This window comes from Lupinus angustifolius, chromosome LG05 (genome assembly GCF_001865875.1).
Source record: "Lupinus angustifolius cultivar Tanjil chromosome LG05, LupAngTanjil_v1.0, whole genome shotgun sequence".
Taxonomy (NCBI): domain Eukaryota; kingdom Viridiplantae; phylum Streptophyta; class Magnoliopsida; order Fabales; family Fabaceae; genus Lupinus; species Lupinus angustifolius.
Genome location: NC_032013.1, coordinates 13,306,341 through 13,323,782, shown reverse-complemented (window position 1 = coordinate 13,323,782; position 17,442 = coordinate 13,306,341). Strand labels below are relative to the sequence as shown.

Below are 17,442 nucleotides of genomic sequence, written 5' to 3'. Positions count from 1 at the left end.
CATTTTATAACAAACCAAAAATATTAACAATATATTATATTTTGTTTAACTTAATTACACTCATCACCATTTTTTTTTTTTTGTTTTAAAAGATCACACTCCTTTTCTCGTAAACAAATAATCATTGTATCGCATGTATATAAATAAAAATAGTCTATGCAGATACAAAAATAAATGATAGATTTTATTATTTCACTAAAACGATTTCAACATTATTTACTCCCATATTAATATGTAAGTTGGTACTGAAAAGTGAATCAAATGTTGTTTAGTCTAATAGAAAATAAAAAGTACAAGCACACCAGCGTTTACTTGAATCAGAATCAATACGAACGTCATTCAAAAAGTAAAGACAATTTGTTTTAAAAAAGAATAAAATTTTGGAGGTTTATATTAGGTGCAGCTTCTTTCATGCCATTTCCATCTCTCTGAAACGGATCTAACTTCCAATCCCTTTTCTCATTTTTCGTTTATTGAATCGGTGATCCTCAAAATGCCTTACGCATCTCATTTACTCAATCACTCCAGAAAGGTATAATTCTAATCCATTTTTTCATTTTAATTTCTATTTATATATTTAAACCTGTATTTATATGTTACCACATCGTTCAATCCACGTAACCGATGCTACGGATAAAAGCTTGGTTGTTGTTATATATATATATACATACATGTGATTTATAACTGTTTTTGTTGCAGTTGAGGAATGCTTCAAAGTTGCTACACCATGAGCGTGCCGTTTTGGTTCGATGTTTTTCTAGTGATGTTCAATCCTCTGTCAACACAAATCGTGGTAATTTCAATTTTTAGCTTTTTATTATGATTTATGCATAAATATTTTACATAAACTGTTTTTTTGTTCAACTTGCGTGATCTTTGATTTCATAGGCTTGTGGGTGAAAAATGATTAACCTAATATGTTCTATTGGGTTTCTGCTTTGATTGGTTTATATGGAATTGATGAAGTGTTTAGTATGTTTCTAGTTGCAGCAATATAAATATATTTCTATGCTATTTGGTAATTCGAAGAAAAAGAATTCGGATAAAACTGAAGTTAGGTTTTTGTTCCAGCCTGACATAGGTTTTGATGTAGAATTTTATATTTTGGGGAATTACACTAATTTTCTCGAGGCTTGGTTTAACCACACTCGGAATACTGATTGTTTCAAAGCCCTGCACTCAGCTCCTTCGAGATTCAATTATCATACACTTGCAATTGAGGTTACATTGGTCCTGAGTGTAGCTTTTGAAGTAAGAAGAGTGTCGAGTGTAATTAAGCTAAAATTTAGGGAGGTCAGTGTAATTACCTCTAAATTATTTGCTCTTGTACTTGCCTTAAACTGTATAGAGGGTGAGCCTTGACACAACGATAAAGTTGCTTGCCTTGTGACCTAGAGGTCGTGAGTTCAAATCCTAGAAACAACCTTTTCACTTGCGAGAGTAAGGATGCGAAAACCCAACTAGGCGAGAGCCTCGTGCACTAGGCTGTCCTTTTACATGCCTTAAACTGCATCCTCTTGGAGCAAGCGATTAATGGTTATAATGCGTAATATGTAATTTTCTATTCCTACATGGGCAATAATCAGTTAGCCGTTTGGTGATTTGAATAATCCATGTTTGTGTGAATCAGAAGTATACTCATACAAGTGATATGGGAGAAAATTGCCTTTGACAATCTATTGTCATATTTGCATATTGTATAAGAACCATATGATTTTGATGTTCCTTAGTTTTTGTCTTTATGTATTTCTAATTGTTGTTGGTTATGGTTTAGATATGTGGAAAACCCGATTCCATGGCTACGAGTCTTCATCTAAGAATGGTGTCTCTAAACAATCTCCCAACTTTACTGTGAGTAGATCTCATTATACATGCTAATCATCATAAATACTTTTCTCTCTGCACTATCTCCCAATCTTTTTCTTGCCTATACTATGCCTTTTTATCGCAAAAACTTTCATTTGGTATACAGAAGAGGAACATCACCATGGCTACCATGGAAAGGGGTTCCATCAGTGGGTCCTTGTTCAACAGAGGGATTTCGCGGTATGTCATTTTTATGTTTTTTTCTTGTTTACTTTGCTTCAATAACAGACTACCTGTAACTTATTTATTTTCAATCAACCATTTCCTCCAAAAGAAGTTCGCAGTTGCAGTCAAGGAGATGTTATGCATCAGCTTCAGGTACTTTCATGGTTCTATGGGTCTGTTAATTTTATTTGCTGAGTTTTATGTTGGGCTTCTCATGAAACTTTTCATAATGTTCCCCAATTTTTTATTATCTAATATATCATTATCTTGTTTTTCATGGATACTGATAACATCTAAATCTTTCTTTATCATTTTACATTTCACGATTATAGCATATGGCATTGACATTTCATGATCATAGCATATGGAGTAGGTGATCAATCTGGTTGAAATATTCACCAAGTCGTTTCTCTTTGGTGTTGTAATCAGCTGAGTGTTTTGCTTTTGAGTGAACAAACCATAAATCAAAGATTTGCAATGTGGCTTAGCCGGTGAGGCTTCTGACATCTGACCTATTTAGTGCTTGAATCCATATTTATGTTAACAGCATTGTAGTTGAGGCAGTTTGGAAAATTGAGCTTTGAAACTTAAACGAATAGGAAAATGTGCATCAAGTAGTATTAGGCTGCAATAAACCACTGCATCTTTGACCTATCATTTAAGTTTTTTTTATAGTGTAAATTATGAGTTATTTGAAATCTACTCAGAGCAAATGTAGAGCTATTTGAGCAGACATGTAGTGTTAGTTTGCAACTAGTGTGCTTGACCATGCATTGTGCTGGGCTTTCTTCTTCTTCTTGTTTTGTTTTTGAATGTAAGATTCGATAATATGCTAATAATCCCAAAATCTATGGTGTGACTCGTGGCGGACCTAGTCTCCTACAAGCTTAAGTGATTGGATGGATGTACCATAATGATTTTATATAACATATTGTTGCGCCCAGATTTTCTTTTAAACACGGGTTATACGACTTAGAACCTTTTACCCTCCTCCAGAAATTTGGAGTCACCACTTCGTTTTTGTGGACAAAATGTATAAAACACTCTTTATGCCCGATTTCGAAATGCGCTGGTCCTTGATTTAGAGTTATGCGGGAGTCGATTACGGATCAGGAAGGTATTAGAATCCCGTCCACCCGTATTAAAACGGTACCCATGATAATTGCATGAACTATTTTATACTGTAGGAGGAGAATACTTCTTCACTAACATGGCCTTACTAAATGTAAAACTTTCTTTTAGGTTGTGAACAATTATGACAACATTTCACACCATGTTGCAGCTTATGCTTATTTATCATGCATGTTGTTTTGGAACTTTTATCTACCTCTTAAAAGGAGGTGCTTTGTACTTGATTGGTTTTCCCTGAAAATTTAGTTGTTTGGAAATGTGAGGGTCGAATACCTTTCCTTGAGCCTTCTTTTTTTTCTAAAATAGAAACCAAGTTTTGGGAATAATAAATAAATGATAGCATAATTACTGATTTCGTCACCAACACTGGGCAATATCTTTCAGATCTCCCTCCACACCAGGAAATTGGAATGCCTTCTCTCTCACCCACGATGACTGAGGTTTGTATTTTTCTGTAGTTGATGGTATTTTCATGTATGATTCACGGTTTCTGCATACTGATTCCAATGATATGCAGGGCAACATTGCAAGATGGTTGAAGAAAGAAGGTGATAAAGTTTCTACCGGTGAAGTGCTCTGTGAAGTTGAAACTGTATGGTTCTCCTACCACTGAAATAGAACAGCATATTAAATGTCACAGTTAAGATTCTTATATGAACATTGACATCTAAATTGTATTTCATATGAAGGACAAAGCCACAGTAGAGCTGGAATGCATGGAAGAAGGCTATCTTGCAAAGATAGTTCATGGGGATGGGTCAAAAGAAATTAAAGTTGGCGAGGTATCGTTATCTGATTATCCTCTAGCATTCTCCCCCTCCCCTCTTTTGTCTTTGGAGAGGGCTTCTCATTCGGTGTTCCAGGGTTTAAGTGTAGAAGAAAAAATATTTACACAGGAAGTTCAAACTTTATTGTGACATGAAAGGCATAATTGCTGTTGGTAACATGGTTGATTTCTTTCATAGGTAATCGCCGTAACTGTTGAAGATGAGGAGGATATTGCTAAGTTTAAAGATTACCATCCTTCAGCATCAGAATCTGGTGACTCCACTGCCAAAGAAACATCTTCCCCTCCCCCACCTAAGAAGGAGGTGGATGAGGAGCCTTCCAGAGAACCTGAGCCAAAGGTTTCCAAACCTAGTGAACCATCTTCATCTGGAGATCGCATATTTGCAAGCCCTCTTGCTAGAAAGTTGGCTGAAGAGAAAAACGTCAGTTACTGATACTAAAATGCCATGGTCGAAAGTCTTTCTGTAAAAGAACTAAATAAAGCCATTGTTTAGAATAATGTAACCCATTTCCCCCACCAATGTAGGTACCTCTCTCAAGCATTAAAGGAACAGGATCTGAAGGGCTCATTGTCAAGGGTGACGTTGAAGATTACTTGGGTATCATTCTATCATCCTATCTTTCTTCCCGTGCACACTATCTTGAAACAATTGCTTCTTTGCTTATGCTAGAGAACTCCTCTGTCCTATCTCTCTTGCTTGCTCTGTTATACAGTACCATATTTGACTTGAATTAGTTATATTTCACTATATATAACCTAGTGGGATAAAAGTTTGGTTGTTGTCATTGTCACTATATTATAACCTTTTGTACCATTTGATGCAGCTTCTGGAGTTAAAGAAGTTTCATCACCTTCGAAGGCCAAGGCTGCAACTGATGCTTCCTTGGACTATACCGACATTCCTGTCTCTCAGATAAGGAAGGTAGCCTATCAAACAAGTCTACTAAATTTTAATTGATGATACTTATGTTCTGAGCATCAATCAAAGACCATCCTTTCTAGACCATGTCATATCTTTGTTCTCCATATGAACATGAGTTTTATATGTTTCTTTGTTCTTAATACTAGCACATTTAAATTTTGCCTTGTCTGCTTCACTGTTATACAATATTCTGATCTTAATATGTCTTGTTCAAGTGTTAGTGATTCCTTCTACTTGAAACTAACTCTACATATTATGACAGATCACAGCTTCGCGTCTTTTATTATCAAAACAAACTATTCCTCATTACTATTTGACAGTAGACACATGTGTTGACAAACTCATAAGGTGAGTTTCTCTATTATCAAAAGGTTTATCTATGATCTAGATAATTGGTGATAATTGGAACCCCTTGTTTGCAGTTTGCGTACACATCTTAACTCATTGCAAGAAGGCTCTGGTGGGGCCCGGATATCAGTTAATGACCTTGTAATTAAGGTATTACATTTTCCTCCAAGGAAAGTATTTGTGCTTAAATTGTGCTAATTGTCTTCATTTTATCCTGCCATTTGGTTGTCATTAGGTGCTCAATTAGTGTGCATGTGGAATGACTGTTAATATTACGTTTAATTACTTTTCACTTGTTTGATGTTACAATAGAACATAATGTCAAAGTGTTGCTTCGATGGATTTTTCTCCCATGGATGCATGTTGTCTCTCTTTTTGCTCACATTATAGAATACATTAGAGTCTTTTAAAATCTTATTTTTTAACAGCTTAGGGAACTACTGAACCTCATTATTTTTAGGGCAAAACGCAGGATCAATATGATCCTTTTCTCAATTTTCTTCTAATGTTACAAGCAACCTTTGTCTCTTATACATGTGTAATTGGCCTCTGTGTGACATACAAACAAATCTTCTAACTACCTCTTACAGCTTCTAACTTCTAAGTTCTAACTACATACCATCCTTCCAATAGCTGATCCTTTCAAACCAACCTTGTCCTTAGGGCTTATCTAAAAACAAAACTTCGAATTGTGAGATCCTTATGAATATGCAAGGTGGAAAATCAGCTGCCACCAACACTAAAGAAGTGAAATCATTGTTTGTAAGCCTAAATGTTGTAGCCAAACCAGAAGAGAATCTGCATTTTTTTTACGTACTTCTGGTAATGAAGTTTTCTAGCTCACAGATGTTTTAGCAGATTCATGCTAGCTTCACTGGAGTTGGTTGATGTCGTTGTTGGGAGTTGTATACACCCAATGCACCTTATCTGAATGACTGGTTTGATTATAAACATTATGTACACTGTGATGATGCTTGACGTTGTGTAAAATCAGATAGTCCAACCTGAGCTAACTTGACAGAACTCACCAGCATGGCAATTCCTTCAGTTGTCAGGTGCTCCGTGCTTGTAACTTGACATTGGATCTAGAAACTGAGAATCGTCATTGAGTCTAGCAACCTGCAATTCATCTTCCACAACCTTAAACTTCATCTCTGATCATTACCCCCTCAAACAATACCCAAGAAGCTGTGCTTCAGACAGTTTTAAGCTTGACTTCTATCGACCGGGATTGGCGTAGAGTCACCAACCACTCATACACATTAGCCAAATGTTGCCCACCAAACCTCTCAACTAGTGACACTGCAGCCCTTCCCATGACAAATCCAGTGTTTTCCTCAAGAAAAAGTGGAGCCAGTGGACTACAGTTCTGTCCATACTGATGAAGGCTTAAGTAAACCTTCTGTACCAGCTTTGTCTAATTCCCCTCTGATTTTCTCATCCCTAGCAATTCATCCAAAAGGATCAGTGCCATCGAAGTGGGGTAATTTACCTTCTTCACCTAATCCTTGCACACTTCCAATTTGAAATCTTGAATCCCTTACTTTAACCACTCAATCTTTCTCATTCGACTGAGAAGATGCATCGTCTCTGTCCTCAAGATCAATGCCCTGTTTCTTCAACCATTGACCCATTATTTGTTTAATCTCAGTGAATGTGGAAATGTTCTTTTTTATCTCCTATGCATTGGAATCCAATAAATGCAATTAAATTCCATGTTTGCTGCCCATTGGTTTCGAGAACTGCACTGAACTTTCCAGCACCTATACCCTTGTCTCCATCTCCTGGTTGATAAGATCCGACAGTCCGGACCAACTTGTTAGGAACTCAATTAAAAATTAAAAATTGAATGAAAATAATGAAACTTTGTTCCTTGAAATGAACTGAAAATGGCAACACAAACAGAGAAACTCTCCTCCAAGGGTTTCTCCTTGTTTAAAGGCTTAAAACTCTTGGCCAACTGAGCCTTTTTCCCAGTTACTACAAGTTTAACAATTCTAAATGCATTTCTCTTCTACCCTCTTCCCTCTATTTGTCTATTCTCAACCCTTCTAACTAATTGCCTTAACTAATCCTAGTTATTTTGCCTCTGTCCTAACAATGGTCCTGAAAAATGGAAGTAAGAATTTGGTAGACTACTGTTATAACTGTTTTGGCAATTGTTTAATGATTCTACCCGATAAATCTCACTGCCAAATGATTTAGCTCAGTCTTTGGTAGCTCCATTAACCTTAAGCAATTGAAAGACTAAGCCTTAGATTGAAAGCTGTGCAGAACTTCTGCATACCCACATCATGACAATTGTTATGACTAGATCCAAGGCCGTAAACTATGATGTCAATTTGTTCTTTCCCCACTGGGTAGATGTTTGTATGATGAACTGTTGAGAAACGAGATAATGAATTCACAACCCATTGTGGTGAACCTCTGCCTTTGTTTGTTCTGATGTTGCAAATATGCAACAAGGTTGGTACACTTCGACCGTTCGACATCAATTTCTGAGATGTGGCACTTCATTAAATAAAAGGGGTTTAGGGTCTGGCCTTGAAATTTTTGCCATTTGATCCCATGAATTGTCCATGATGGCCATGGAGGGTTTTGCCATCAAATCTCATCTGCTCATGTTGAGCTGCTGGCTGTGTAGTGATTCCCATATTGAGGAATAGGATAACAATTATTGGGCTGTCCTAAACGCTTTCATGTGATATATCTTTACTTCTTATTTCTTGACTCTGAAATGTCATAAACATATTGCCATGACTTGGCTTGCAACTCTTCATCATAGGGATAGATCTGCTTCATGTGCTGATGGGGAATGTGAATCTTGTGGATAGTGAAGCTGATGTCTTTTGCTTCTTGTCTGAGTAGTGGAAAACCCACATGGATGGGTTTCTCTACAGTATGCCCCATCTCAACATGCTTCTTCATTATCTCAAAAATCGAAATCATGATTTTGTTTGAGGAAAAATAGGGGCAGAAATCATTCCGTCACCCAAATTCTCAGTCTCTTCCTCTTGCTGTTCATTCACCTCACTCCTTTCAATGCTGCAGCTGGATCCACAGAGTGAATCACCAACGTGAGACTGCAATGCCTCCAGGAACTGGTCCTAGTTCTGAACCAAATGACTTTGGACCCTCCAACAATAAACAAGCATATGCCAGTCCAGTCATGGCTGTGAATGCCAACTTGACTTTCTGGTTAACTGGGATATTGTACAAAGGAAAGAACTCTTCAATTCTAAAACCCAATCTTCCGCATTTAATCAATCAAATTGGGCACCTTGAGTTTCTTGTGCTTCTGAGAGCTCTACATCCAAGAATCCTGGCATTGGTAAAGATCTAGTGGAATCAAGTTGTTGATGCAACTGGCAATTCCACATTCTCTGTAGCAAAGTCATCATTTTGGTGAAAGAATCCTTCAAGGAATCCATTCGATCTTCCATTGCTGCCATTCAAGCATCATTTGCAGCTTATTGCCTCGAATCTGCTCATGCATTTCTTTGGACCCATTTTTCATCCAAGTGTTCCTTGTGCAATGACAGTACCGATTGATAAGAGTTTCCAAATATGTAAAAACTGGTAGCCAATCTAGAGGACAACCATCAATCTGCCCAGGGATCCATTTGATTATTTTCTTGGTTTTCTTCTCTGAATGTTACACGTGATCTTCTTAACCTTTTATACATGTATAATTGGCTTCTCTACAGCATACAGGCTAAATACATCTAACAGCTTCTAACTCCTAAGTACTTATAATCATATTAGCAGCATATTAGTTTGCAAGCATATTGTCATCAGAAAAGGTAGGTCTTTAACTGGGAAATGGTTATATTTGTTGTGAAAACACAATGCAAATCACTACTAAACTTTTAAGAGAAGCTTTTCAATTTCTATGGAAGAACAAAAATAGGGTGGGCTTTGTAGTTGCCTGAGTTGCACTTGTGGCTCAAAACTTGTATCTTCTATTACATAATAAAGGCTTTCTTGCATAAGTCATTGGTTTCGTGTCAGAGTGATTTATATGTACACGTTAACTATGTTCAAATGCTTGTAATTTTCATTTCAGGCTGCTGCGCTGGCTCTGCGTAAAGTTCCTCAATGTAACAGTTCATGGACAAATGATTATATCCGCCAGTAAGTCAACAAGTTTTAATGTAACTTTTACCATCAAATTTATGTACTGCTTCTAGTATAACATCTTTTATATTCTGTTTGTGTGCAGGTATCATAATGTGAATGTTAATGTTGCAGTGCAGACTGATCATGGACTCTTTGTTCCCGTCATCCGGGTGAGCGAGGGTCCCTTTCTAATATTGCAGATATTAATGGCCTTAGTTCCAATTACACTTTCTAAGGTTGCTTTGTATTATTCATAATGCTTGCAGGATGCAGACAAGAAAGGCTTATCCGCAATAGGTGAAGAGGTCAAACAATTGGCAAAGAAAGCCAAGGAAAATAGCTTGAAACCCCAAGATTACGAGGTTATTAAAGTTTCCTGGGCTTTCTTATTCATCAGTAATGATGATCCCTTGTGCTGGTTTACAAACTTTTTCGGGTTGATACACTTTGCAGGGAGGTACGTTTACAGTCTCTAACTTGGGAGGGCCATTCGGTGTCAAACAGTTCTGTGCCATCATCAATCCTCCTCAATCAGGCATTCTTGCAGTTGGATCCGGTGAGAGCATTATTCTCTTCTTTCCACTTTATTTCTTTCATTAACTGTGTCATTGTTTCTCTTAATGACCATCTCCTGTGATGCCTTCAACATGACAGCTGAGAAGAGAGTCGTGCCCGGTTCAGGCACAGAAGAATTCAAGTATGCTTCCTTCATGGCCGTAACCCTCAGCTGTGATCATCGTGTAATAGATGGTAATCATTCTTGACTCAGAAGTCATAAATAAGTATTGAACTACCTTTTCTGTATTATTTTCGCGGTGGAATCGCACCACTTGCTAAGAGTAAACTTCATATTCTGTTTGTTCAGGTGCAATTGGCGCAGAATGGTTAAAAGCATTCAAGGGATATATTGAAAACCCGGAATCGATGCTGTTGTAAGAATAACTGAAGGCTTTCAAGTGATATTTTCAAGTGATATTTTTGGCGGGGGATGAGATTTATTCACTTTTGTTGAATGTATCCTTGACCAATTTCTTATTCAAGTCATTAATTATTGAAGATAAGTTTTGCACATTTGTAATTTTTAATAATCAAGGGTAGATAAGGCATTTAATTTTATACCCTGAAATGTTGCTTTCTCACAATACACGAGCATTCAACATTTTCTTGTTGAGTGGTGCTAATAATTGAAACGTTTGTTTTATTTTCTTGGCATATGTTCCGTTATTCTATGTTCCAAGCAAGGTGCTTTTGTTATTGCATGACATTGCAAATTTCCAATGGGCGAATGCTAACCATAAATTAATAGACTTAACAATCCATAATAAGACAAATCATTGTTACCTTTCAAAATTCAAAGCAGATGGTTGATGTTATCCCCTTAACAACATGGACACTTACAAACCTATTTGCAAACTAAAATTTTCATACAATGTGTTGGGCTAGTGGTATATGACTATGTTAGGTCCCCAAGATAGTCAAAGGTTAGTGGTATGATTCCTGTAAGCAAAACTTGTTGGAAAAGACATACACATATTGAAAGAGATTAGTTCATTACTTATAGGGTGAATGAATAATCTTGACAGTACTAAAATAACTAAAATTTTCGTTTGTCAATTAGAAGAATTATGAATGCTCTAAACCATGGAAGGGGATAGATGTGTGTACCGAAAGGAAGAAGAATTTTTTTAGAGCAAATCCATTTCAGTTCTTGAAAATTTCCATACATATCATATTAATCCAAAATAAATTAAGTTACCACTTTAAAGGTTCTCCGTGACCCACTAAAGGAATTAAATAACTCGGTGAACAAAATTAATCTTGAAGTTCTGGTAAATTTGTCATATTTCCGATGTCAACATCCTTCATCACTAATGCTGTGTTTGGTACATATGAAAATGGAAGGAATGAAAAGGGGTGGAAGGAAAAAAGGAGGAAAAATAACTTTTCTATTTTTTGGTTCACAAAGGAAAAGAAGAGGAGAGGGGAAAAAATGTGGGGCCAATACTAAAAAAATTTCCCCCAAATATGAGTGGAAAAGTGGAGAGAAAGCATTTTTTTTTTTTGGAAATACTATAATACCCTCATTTGTCTCATCACTTTCTTCTCTTCACTTATTTTCTATTTCTTCCTCACAAAAATAAACATCAATCTCATAGTTTATATGTAATGTTGCAGGCGAGAATCGCATGGAGTGATGGATATTTCATATTTTTGGTTAATAGTTATGTTTCATTTTATTTTGCAAGTGAAAATCACATGGAGTGATAGATATTTGATACATCATAGTTTATACGTAATTAAAGTGTAATGTTGAGCTATATAAATTGAAGATGACTAAATATTTTTTTGTTATGAATGTCATATATTTTATGTTCCTTAATATTATGTCAAGTGTGCTTAATATTTCTATTTTATTGCATGATTTTTAAAATAGATACTCAAAGTTTATTACAAATGTTTCAAATAGATCGATTATGTCTTCCTTGAGTGAAATACATGGTATAATAATTTTATCTAAGTTAAGATAATTGAAAGTGTACAAAAAGTTGAACAATTACAATAATACATGCTAAAAACAAAGTAGCAAAAATAATAACATTTTAAATTGACCTTTTTATTTGGAGTGTTTATGTAATTTGACACATAATTATTTTTCATTCCTTTCACTTTTTAAACAACCAAACAACATGAGAGGAAATTATAACTTTCTTTCCTTCATTTTTCTTCTAAACCAAACAACCAACTTTTCATCTCACTTTCTACCCATTTTCATTCATTCAACTTTCTTTCCTTCCTTCCATTTTCCTCTGCGAAAAGTAGGATGCAAAAGAGAGTGCAGAATTTATTTATAAATAACTTGATCAACCAGCAAAATACAAATAATAGTAAGGTATGTGGGTATATAAACCAGAAGACAACTCATTGATGGAGTTTTACAAACAAAATTTCAAACAGCTTCTGTTCATTTATTTAAATCCCAAATATAGTTAAACATCAAGGAGGTATTGCATTACCACATAACTCAGTAAAAACCTTGTAGTTCAGAAAACAAGTAATCTAATCTTGCACAGTTGTTCGAAGAGGCAGAGAACTTTCAACTTCTTTCACATCATTAGAGTTCCTTTCTGAAACAACCTTGGACAAACTAAACATCTGAAATTGACCCAGAACCATACAACATCAGCAGATGATAAACAAGGTGATACAAAGAATTTTCTCAAGAAATTTTAGGTACAAACCTTTTGAACTGTTTTCTTAAAGCAAGTCCTGTGTTCATCCATAGAAGCATTAATAAACTCGTCAATGTGATCCTTCAAATCCTCCAAGAATGTGGCTTCCTCGCTCTTCTTCTTTCGACATGAGGTAATAGCAGAAGGGGCAGTTGCGGCTGAAGAATGCTTTTCAGGTTGGCTTTTCTGAGTGTCCATGCTCTACAAGACTCCAATAGATAAAAGAAAAGGTACCACATTAAATTAACGACCATCAAGGAATTTAATTTAAACATGATTCCAACAATGAGTTCCTTAACCAATCAATGCATAACACAACATACTCTAAATTCTTAAAAAATAGACAGTTTGAGTTCATCTGTCTCAATGAAAGCCCATGCCTAGGATAGATTGTGGGTGGCAAATTGTCACAAAGGAGGTGCAGATGATATCATGGTGGCTAGGGTTATGGGAAGAAGGAGGGTGGTCGATATGGATTTGGGTGAAACGAAAGGGGCTATGGTCAGGTACATAGGTAGTTACTGTAACTAGTTTAGGTCCCAAAGTTAGTGACTAGAATAAAACTTAGCAAAATTTTGTACACAACAGTTCAAGTCCTCATTTTTCTATATTCCACAAGGAATGAATAATTTGTAATACTTTTATCTCTCCATGATTGTATGCTCAGCAATAAATTATAGACTATAAATAGAATAAAACAAAGTCATAAAGTTAGGTAAGAATCAATTGAGACTGATCTATATTCCTCCCCTTTCCTAGTTTGAATTAAACTAGTTGTCGATCTTGCAAGTTTGCCTAAACTCATGGAGCTTAGGTAAACTTTTGTACGAGTTTACTTATTTTAAAAATAACATATACACAACATTCATAAATAATATAATAACCTGCCCATTAATCAATATTTAACATAGAAACTTTATAATAAAGAAGCAAAAGGTTAAGAAAAGTTAAAATTGTACTAATGTCATTTGCATCAACAGCAAAGAGCAGACAGCTATTAACAAAAAATCTAATGTAAAAAAAATTGACAAGGCAACTTTGCAACACATAATTTCAGTCCATAGGGATAGCTATTAGCAAATGCTGTAAAATTTCTTAGGCAAATGTTAACAAGTCAATCAGAGTGCACATTCCATAATAATAATGGGGCAACTTAGTGCACGAAGCTCCCACCTAGTGGGATTTGGAGAGGGTAGCCGTACACAACCTTATGCGACGAGTGGAGAGACTATTTCAAGGATTTGAACCAATAACCTCTTGGTCATTAAGAAGCAACCTTACTATTGCGGATAGGCTCACTCTCTTGCACTAATGATAACACTTCCAACTTAATATTTGCACATCAAAATAGTGTGCAACAAGGTTTCGGAAACTTCTAAAACCTTGAAGTTTAAGACAATTAAGGACAAATGTGGCCGATGCGGCAATGATAACAACATGGTTTCGAAGCCTCCCAAAACCTTCACATATCAGTGTCTGTAACGATCATAGATGCAAATTTAAAACATTGGTGTGCACATGTCCCAGACACCAAAATTTACTAAAAGTATTCTAAGTTTATCAACACAAATAATTAAAAAACCAAAGACTCATAGCTTGTTTTATGGAGGACTTCACAAACAACTAAAGTAGATGAAAACATACAAAAACCCTAATTGAGTCCAGTCAATAGTGAACAAACAGATTCAAAACTCAAAGTACACATTCAAAAAAGTTCACCAAAATCATTGTAGGCAACTAACTATTTCTATTGAATTCCTTTCAAAATACCAACAAGGCATTCGTCGAGTAATATAAGGCTCCGCTAGATAACAGAACGACCAAAAGGTAAGAGTTCGTGTTGGAAGGGGCAGTCACGCACCCTCCTAAAAGGATCAGTTCCTTACCAAAAGGAAAAAAATTCCTTTCAAAATGAAATGAAGAAAGCTTGAATTAGAAATTATATAGGATATAACAGAAACATCAAATTGCACTAGTGAAATTCAGAACTGAATATATTCCTCAAATATTTCTTAAAAACAAATGATAACATGATTGAAAGAGGAAAAAGGAAAAAAAACGTGCCTTTGAGATAATCAGTGAAGAATCGATGGCTGAGAGAAAAATAGGGAAGCTGAGTAATTGATTAAACGACAGCGTTTGTAAAGATTGAAGAGAGAAGAAAAACAGGAGGGTTTCGTTTTGTGGAGAAGCTAAGAGATTAAGAAAATTTTGGTTTTTTATTTTATAAAAAAGGGGTCAAAATAGTATCGTTTCGGCCAAGTTAAGGTTTTTCTAGACTAGGTATACTTTTTGTTTTTGAATTTTTACTTTTTAGCCATCTTTTTTATTTTGGACCTAGAAAATTGTAAGATAGAAAAAAAATTATGTATAGAGTTTTTTACTAGATTATATCATTAATTATTTATATTCAATCATGACTAAACTGTAAATTATAAATAGAGAAAAAAAATATATATATATTAATAGTGTAAGAGTTTTATATATTATCTGTCTATCATATACTATTATCATTCATTTTAAATTATCATTAAATTTTCAGAAAAAAAATACAAAAAATTAATGATAATGGATAATATACTGATTATGTATAAGTCTTAAACTGATAATATATAAATACTAGACTTTTATAAATATTACACATGACTAATCTTAAAATATCACACTCATTTTACAATTCCTCAAAATATCACGTTACTCTCTTCCTTTGCTCTTCATATTTTCAAAGCCACATACTCCATAACTTTTATCATTTCTTAAACTCATACTCTCCAAAACCTCATGATCATAAACCTCGTAAGTTTATATTTTCTCAACCTCATACCTTAGTTTTGCTCATCTTTCTTTTTTATTGAATCAGAAACCTCATAATCTCAATTCCCACTCTCATTTAGGGAAGAAGATTTTCTATCCCAAGGGCAGTCTCTTTTTATGTCCTTATCCAATAAAATATCACCAAATAATATAAAAATAAAACTTTACATTTTTATAATTTTTTATCTAAATAAAGCAACGCATTTTGATTGGTCTATGACACCATTGGGGACACCAATAAGGATAGAGGATCTTCATCCCTCATCTTAGTCCTCATAACCCCAAATCTTTAGGTTTTCATTATCATAGTTAGTTTTGCTAGTTACCGACTGATCAATGTTCTAAGTAAAACAACATTTCCAACATCAGTTAGTTGGAACATTTTGAAAAGGATTAACTTCTAGTAAATAGTTGTAGGAATAAAATTATACATTTGATATACTGGTGTTAGAATAAATAATTTTTTTAAAATAAATTTTATATTGCAATTAAAAATGTCTTCCATTCTATGTATCTCAGTTTGTAGTTAGCTTTGATAACATGGTGAGGATTTTGCGTTTTATATATGTCTACGTGTTATTGGTTACAACAAAATGTATAGGTGGAGCCTGTGGTCACTGAAAGAATGAACAATAATTTATTTAAACTTGTTTGGATGACTCAAATCCCTAAATCTAAGGTAGGGAAGGGTTGATTATTAGACTTATGTGAAATGAAGTTCTTTCTATTTAGAGTATTTATGATCTATCTAATTTATTTCCTTTCCTAGAATGGGATTAGTTGTTTGTGATGAAAAGTGATTGCTAGATTTTCCTTTAGAAAGGAATTTAGTTTTACGGAGGATGAGTTTGATGAAAATCTCTCTAACTTCAAAATTCAACTTGTTTGAAATTGATTGAATTGATCTCTTAATGCATGTTCTTAGTGAACAAAAATTATAAGTGTTTATTTTGATGATTTAAGAAATTTAAAATTTTCTTAGAAATATGTTTATGGTTTTGTAATTTCGCATAGGTCATGTTGACACAATTTTACTTGTTTTTCAATGATTATGAAAAATTATCAACTCATCATAATGATACTCCACTGTTTATTTTTATTTTTGACTAGAATCCACAAATAAATTGTCAAAAATAAACATGAGGGAGTAATTCTATGGGAAGATGGATTTTGACGGTCTTAAAAAAATCACATTTGTAGAATATAAAGAATAAATGCCTTCTCATTCACACAGCCTTGATATTTAAAATTGATTAAGTGAGATTAAGATACTTGGGTTGTGTCCAAGTATGCAGAGAAACTGATTCCATATAACAAGAAACAAGATTTCTTCATAAAACATGCTAAGCAAGAACATATCTAGAACAAATGCGGAAAAAAAAGTAATAAACCTCCTTACTTGCCATCCTCAAATTTTAAGTTAAATCTTTTCCTGTAGTAGAGAGAGAAGTAATATTAAAAAATAAAAAAAAGCAAAATATAAGTACTATCTTTTTTACAGTAAGATGAGACTATTAACACCAAATATCTTCTTGTTGGAACATGGTTTGTTGAAAACCATGAGTGAGAACTTTTGGGTGTGAAATATAAAAAACATCCAAGTCCCACATAGAAGAGTTTGAAAAAAACAACTCTCAAAGTCCCACATGGAAGAGTTTTGAAAAAATAAAAATTAAGCTCCCAAGTCCCACATGGGAGAAATGAGGAAAATGAGAAAAATCTGATGTTATAAATAGAGGTTTTCTCCCTTCATTTTAACTTGCACCAAGTTGAAGGCGTTTCCTCTCAACTTCTCTTTCTCCCACATAATATTCCGCCGATGCATTTCCGGCAAACTTCTCCCCCTTTCTTTCCGTGGCACTTAAGAATTGGCACAGGCAGCCAAAGTGGGATTTTGAGAACTGACACTGGTAGTCAGTATTGTGGGTAAAGAATTGGCACAAGTAGCCATATTCTGAGATATTTCGAGAACTGACACTGGTAGTCAGTATTGTGGGTAAAGAATTGGCACAAGTAGCCATATTCTGAGATATTTCGAGAACTGACACTGGTAGTCA

The 17,442-nt window shown here is 34.8% G+C and overlaps 2 protein-coding genes across 8 annotated transcripts; one reads left to right on the top strand and one right to left on the bottom strand.

Moving 5' to 3' along the window:
* Positions 333-10,549, top strand: LOC109347871 (dihydrolipoyllysine-residue acetyltransferase component 3 of pyruvate dehydrogenase complex, mitochondrial-like). 5 transcript variants are annotated; one of them, XM_019587969.1, is made up of 20 exons: positions 346-532; positions 700-793; positions 1,775-1,851; positions 1,973-2,046; positions 2,141-2,184; positions 3,547-3,602; positions 3,680-3,754; positions 3,852-3,944; positions 4,128-4,373; positions 4,478-4,550; positions 4,777-4,874; positions 5,137-5,222; positions 5,297-5,372; positions 9,289-9,356; positions 9,445-9,511; positions 9,608-9,703; positions 9,795-9,897; positions 9,996-10,091; positions 10,207-10,318; positions 10,361-10,549. In XM_019587969.1, exons 1-19 carry the CDS (start codon positions 494-496, stop codon positions 10,275-10,277), a joined length of 1,632 nt encoding a protein of 543 aa, XP_019443514.1. In that variant the 5' UTR covers positions 346-493; the 3' UTR covers positions 10,278-10,318; positions 10,361-10,549. The 5 variants fall into 5 exon arrangements, with proteins under 5 accessions (XP_019443517.1, XP_019443515.1, XP_019443514.1 ...); XM_019587970.1 differs by having other exon boundaries at positions 345-532; positions 2,144-2,184; positions 10,207-10,549; XM_019587968.1 differs by having other exon boundaries at positions 10,207-10,549.
* Positions 12,211-14,808, bottom strand: LOC109347872. Of its 3 annotated transcripts, none has more exons than XM_019587973.1 (3): positions 14,636-14,808; positions 12,581-12,772; positions 12,211-12,494 (listed from the first exon to the last, which is right to left on the bottom strand). In XM_019587973.1, the coding sequence occupies exons 2-3, from the start codon at positions 12,767-12,769 to the stop codon at positions 12,399-12,401; spliced, it is 285 nt and encodes a 94-aa protein (XP_019443518.1). In that variant the 5' UTR covers positions 12,770-12,772; positions 14,636-14,808; the 3' UTR covers positions 12,211-12,398. The 3 variants fall into 3 exon arrangements, with proteins under 3 accessions (XP_019443518.1, XP_019443520.1, XP_019443519.1); XM_019587975.1 differs by having other exon boundaries at positions 12,581-12,780; positions 14,636-14,740; XM_019587974.1 differs by having other exon boundaries at positions 12,581-12,775; positions 14,630-14,682.

Excerpts from the sequence above, each read along its gene's own strand:
- LOC109347871 (XM_019587969.1), top strand. The coding sequence starts at position 494 with ATGCCTTACGCATCTCATTTACTCAATCACTCCAGAAAG. Across the intron at positions 4,374-4,477 it reads AGTTGGCTGAAGAGAAAAAC|GTACCTCTCTCAAGCATTAA; the intron begins GTCAGTTACTGA and ends CCACCAATGTAG. Across the intron at positions 9,357-9,444 it reads ACAAATGATTATATCCGCCA|GTATCATAATGTGAATGTTA; the intron begins GTAAGTCAACAA and ends GTTTGTGTGCAG.
- LOC109347872 (XM_019587973.1), bottom strand. The coding sequence starts at position 12,769 with ATGGACACTCAGAAAAGCCAACCTGAAAAGCATTCTTCAGCCGCAACT. Across the intron at positions 12,495-12,580 it reads TTAAGAAAACAGTTCAAAAG|ATGTTTAGTTTGTCCAAGGT; the intron begins GTTTGTACCTAA and ends GGTCAATTTCAG.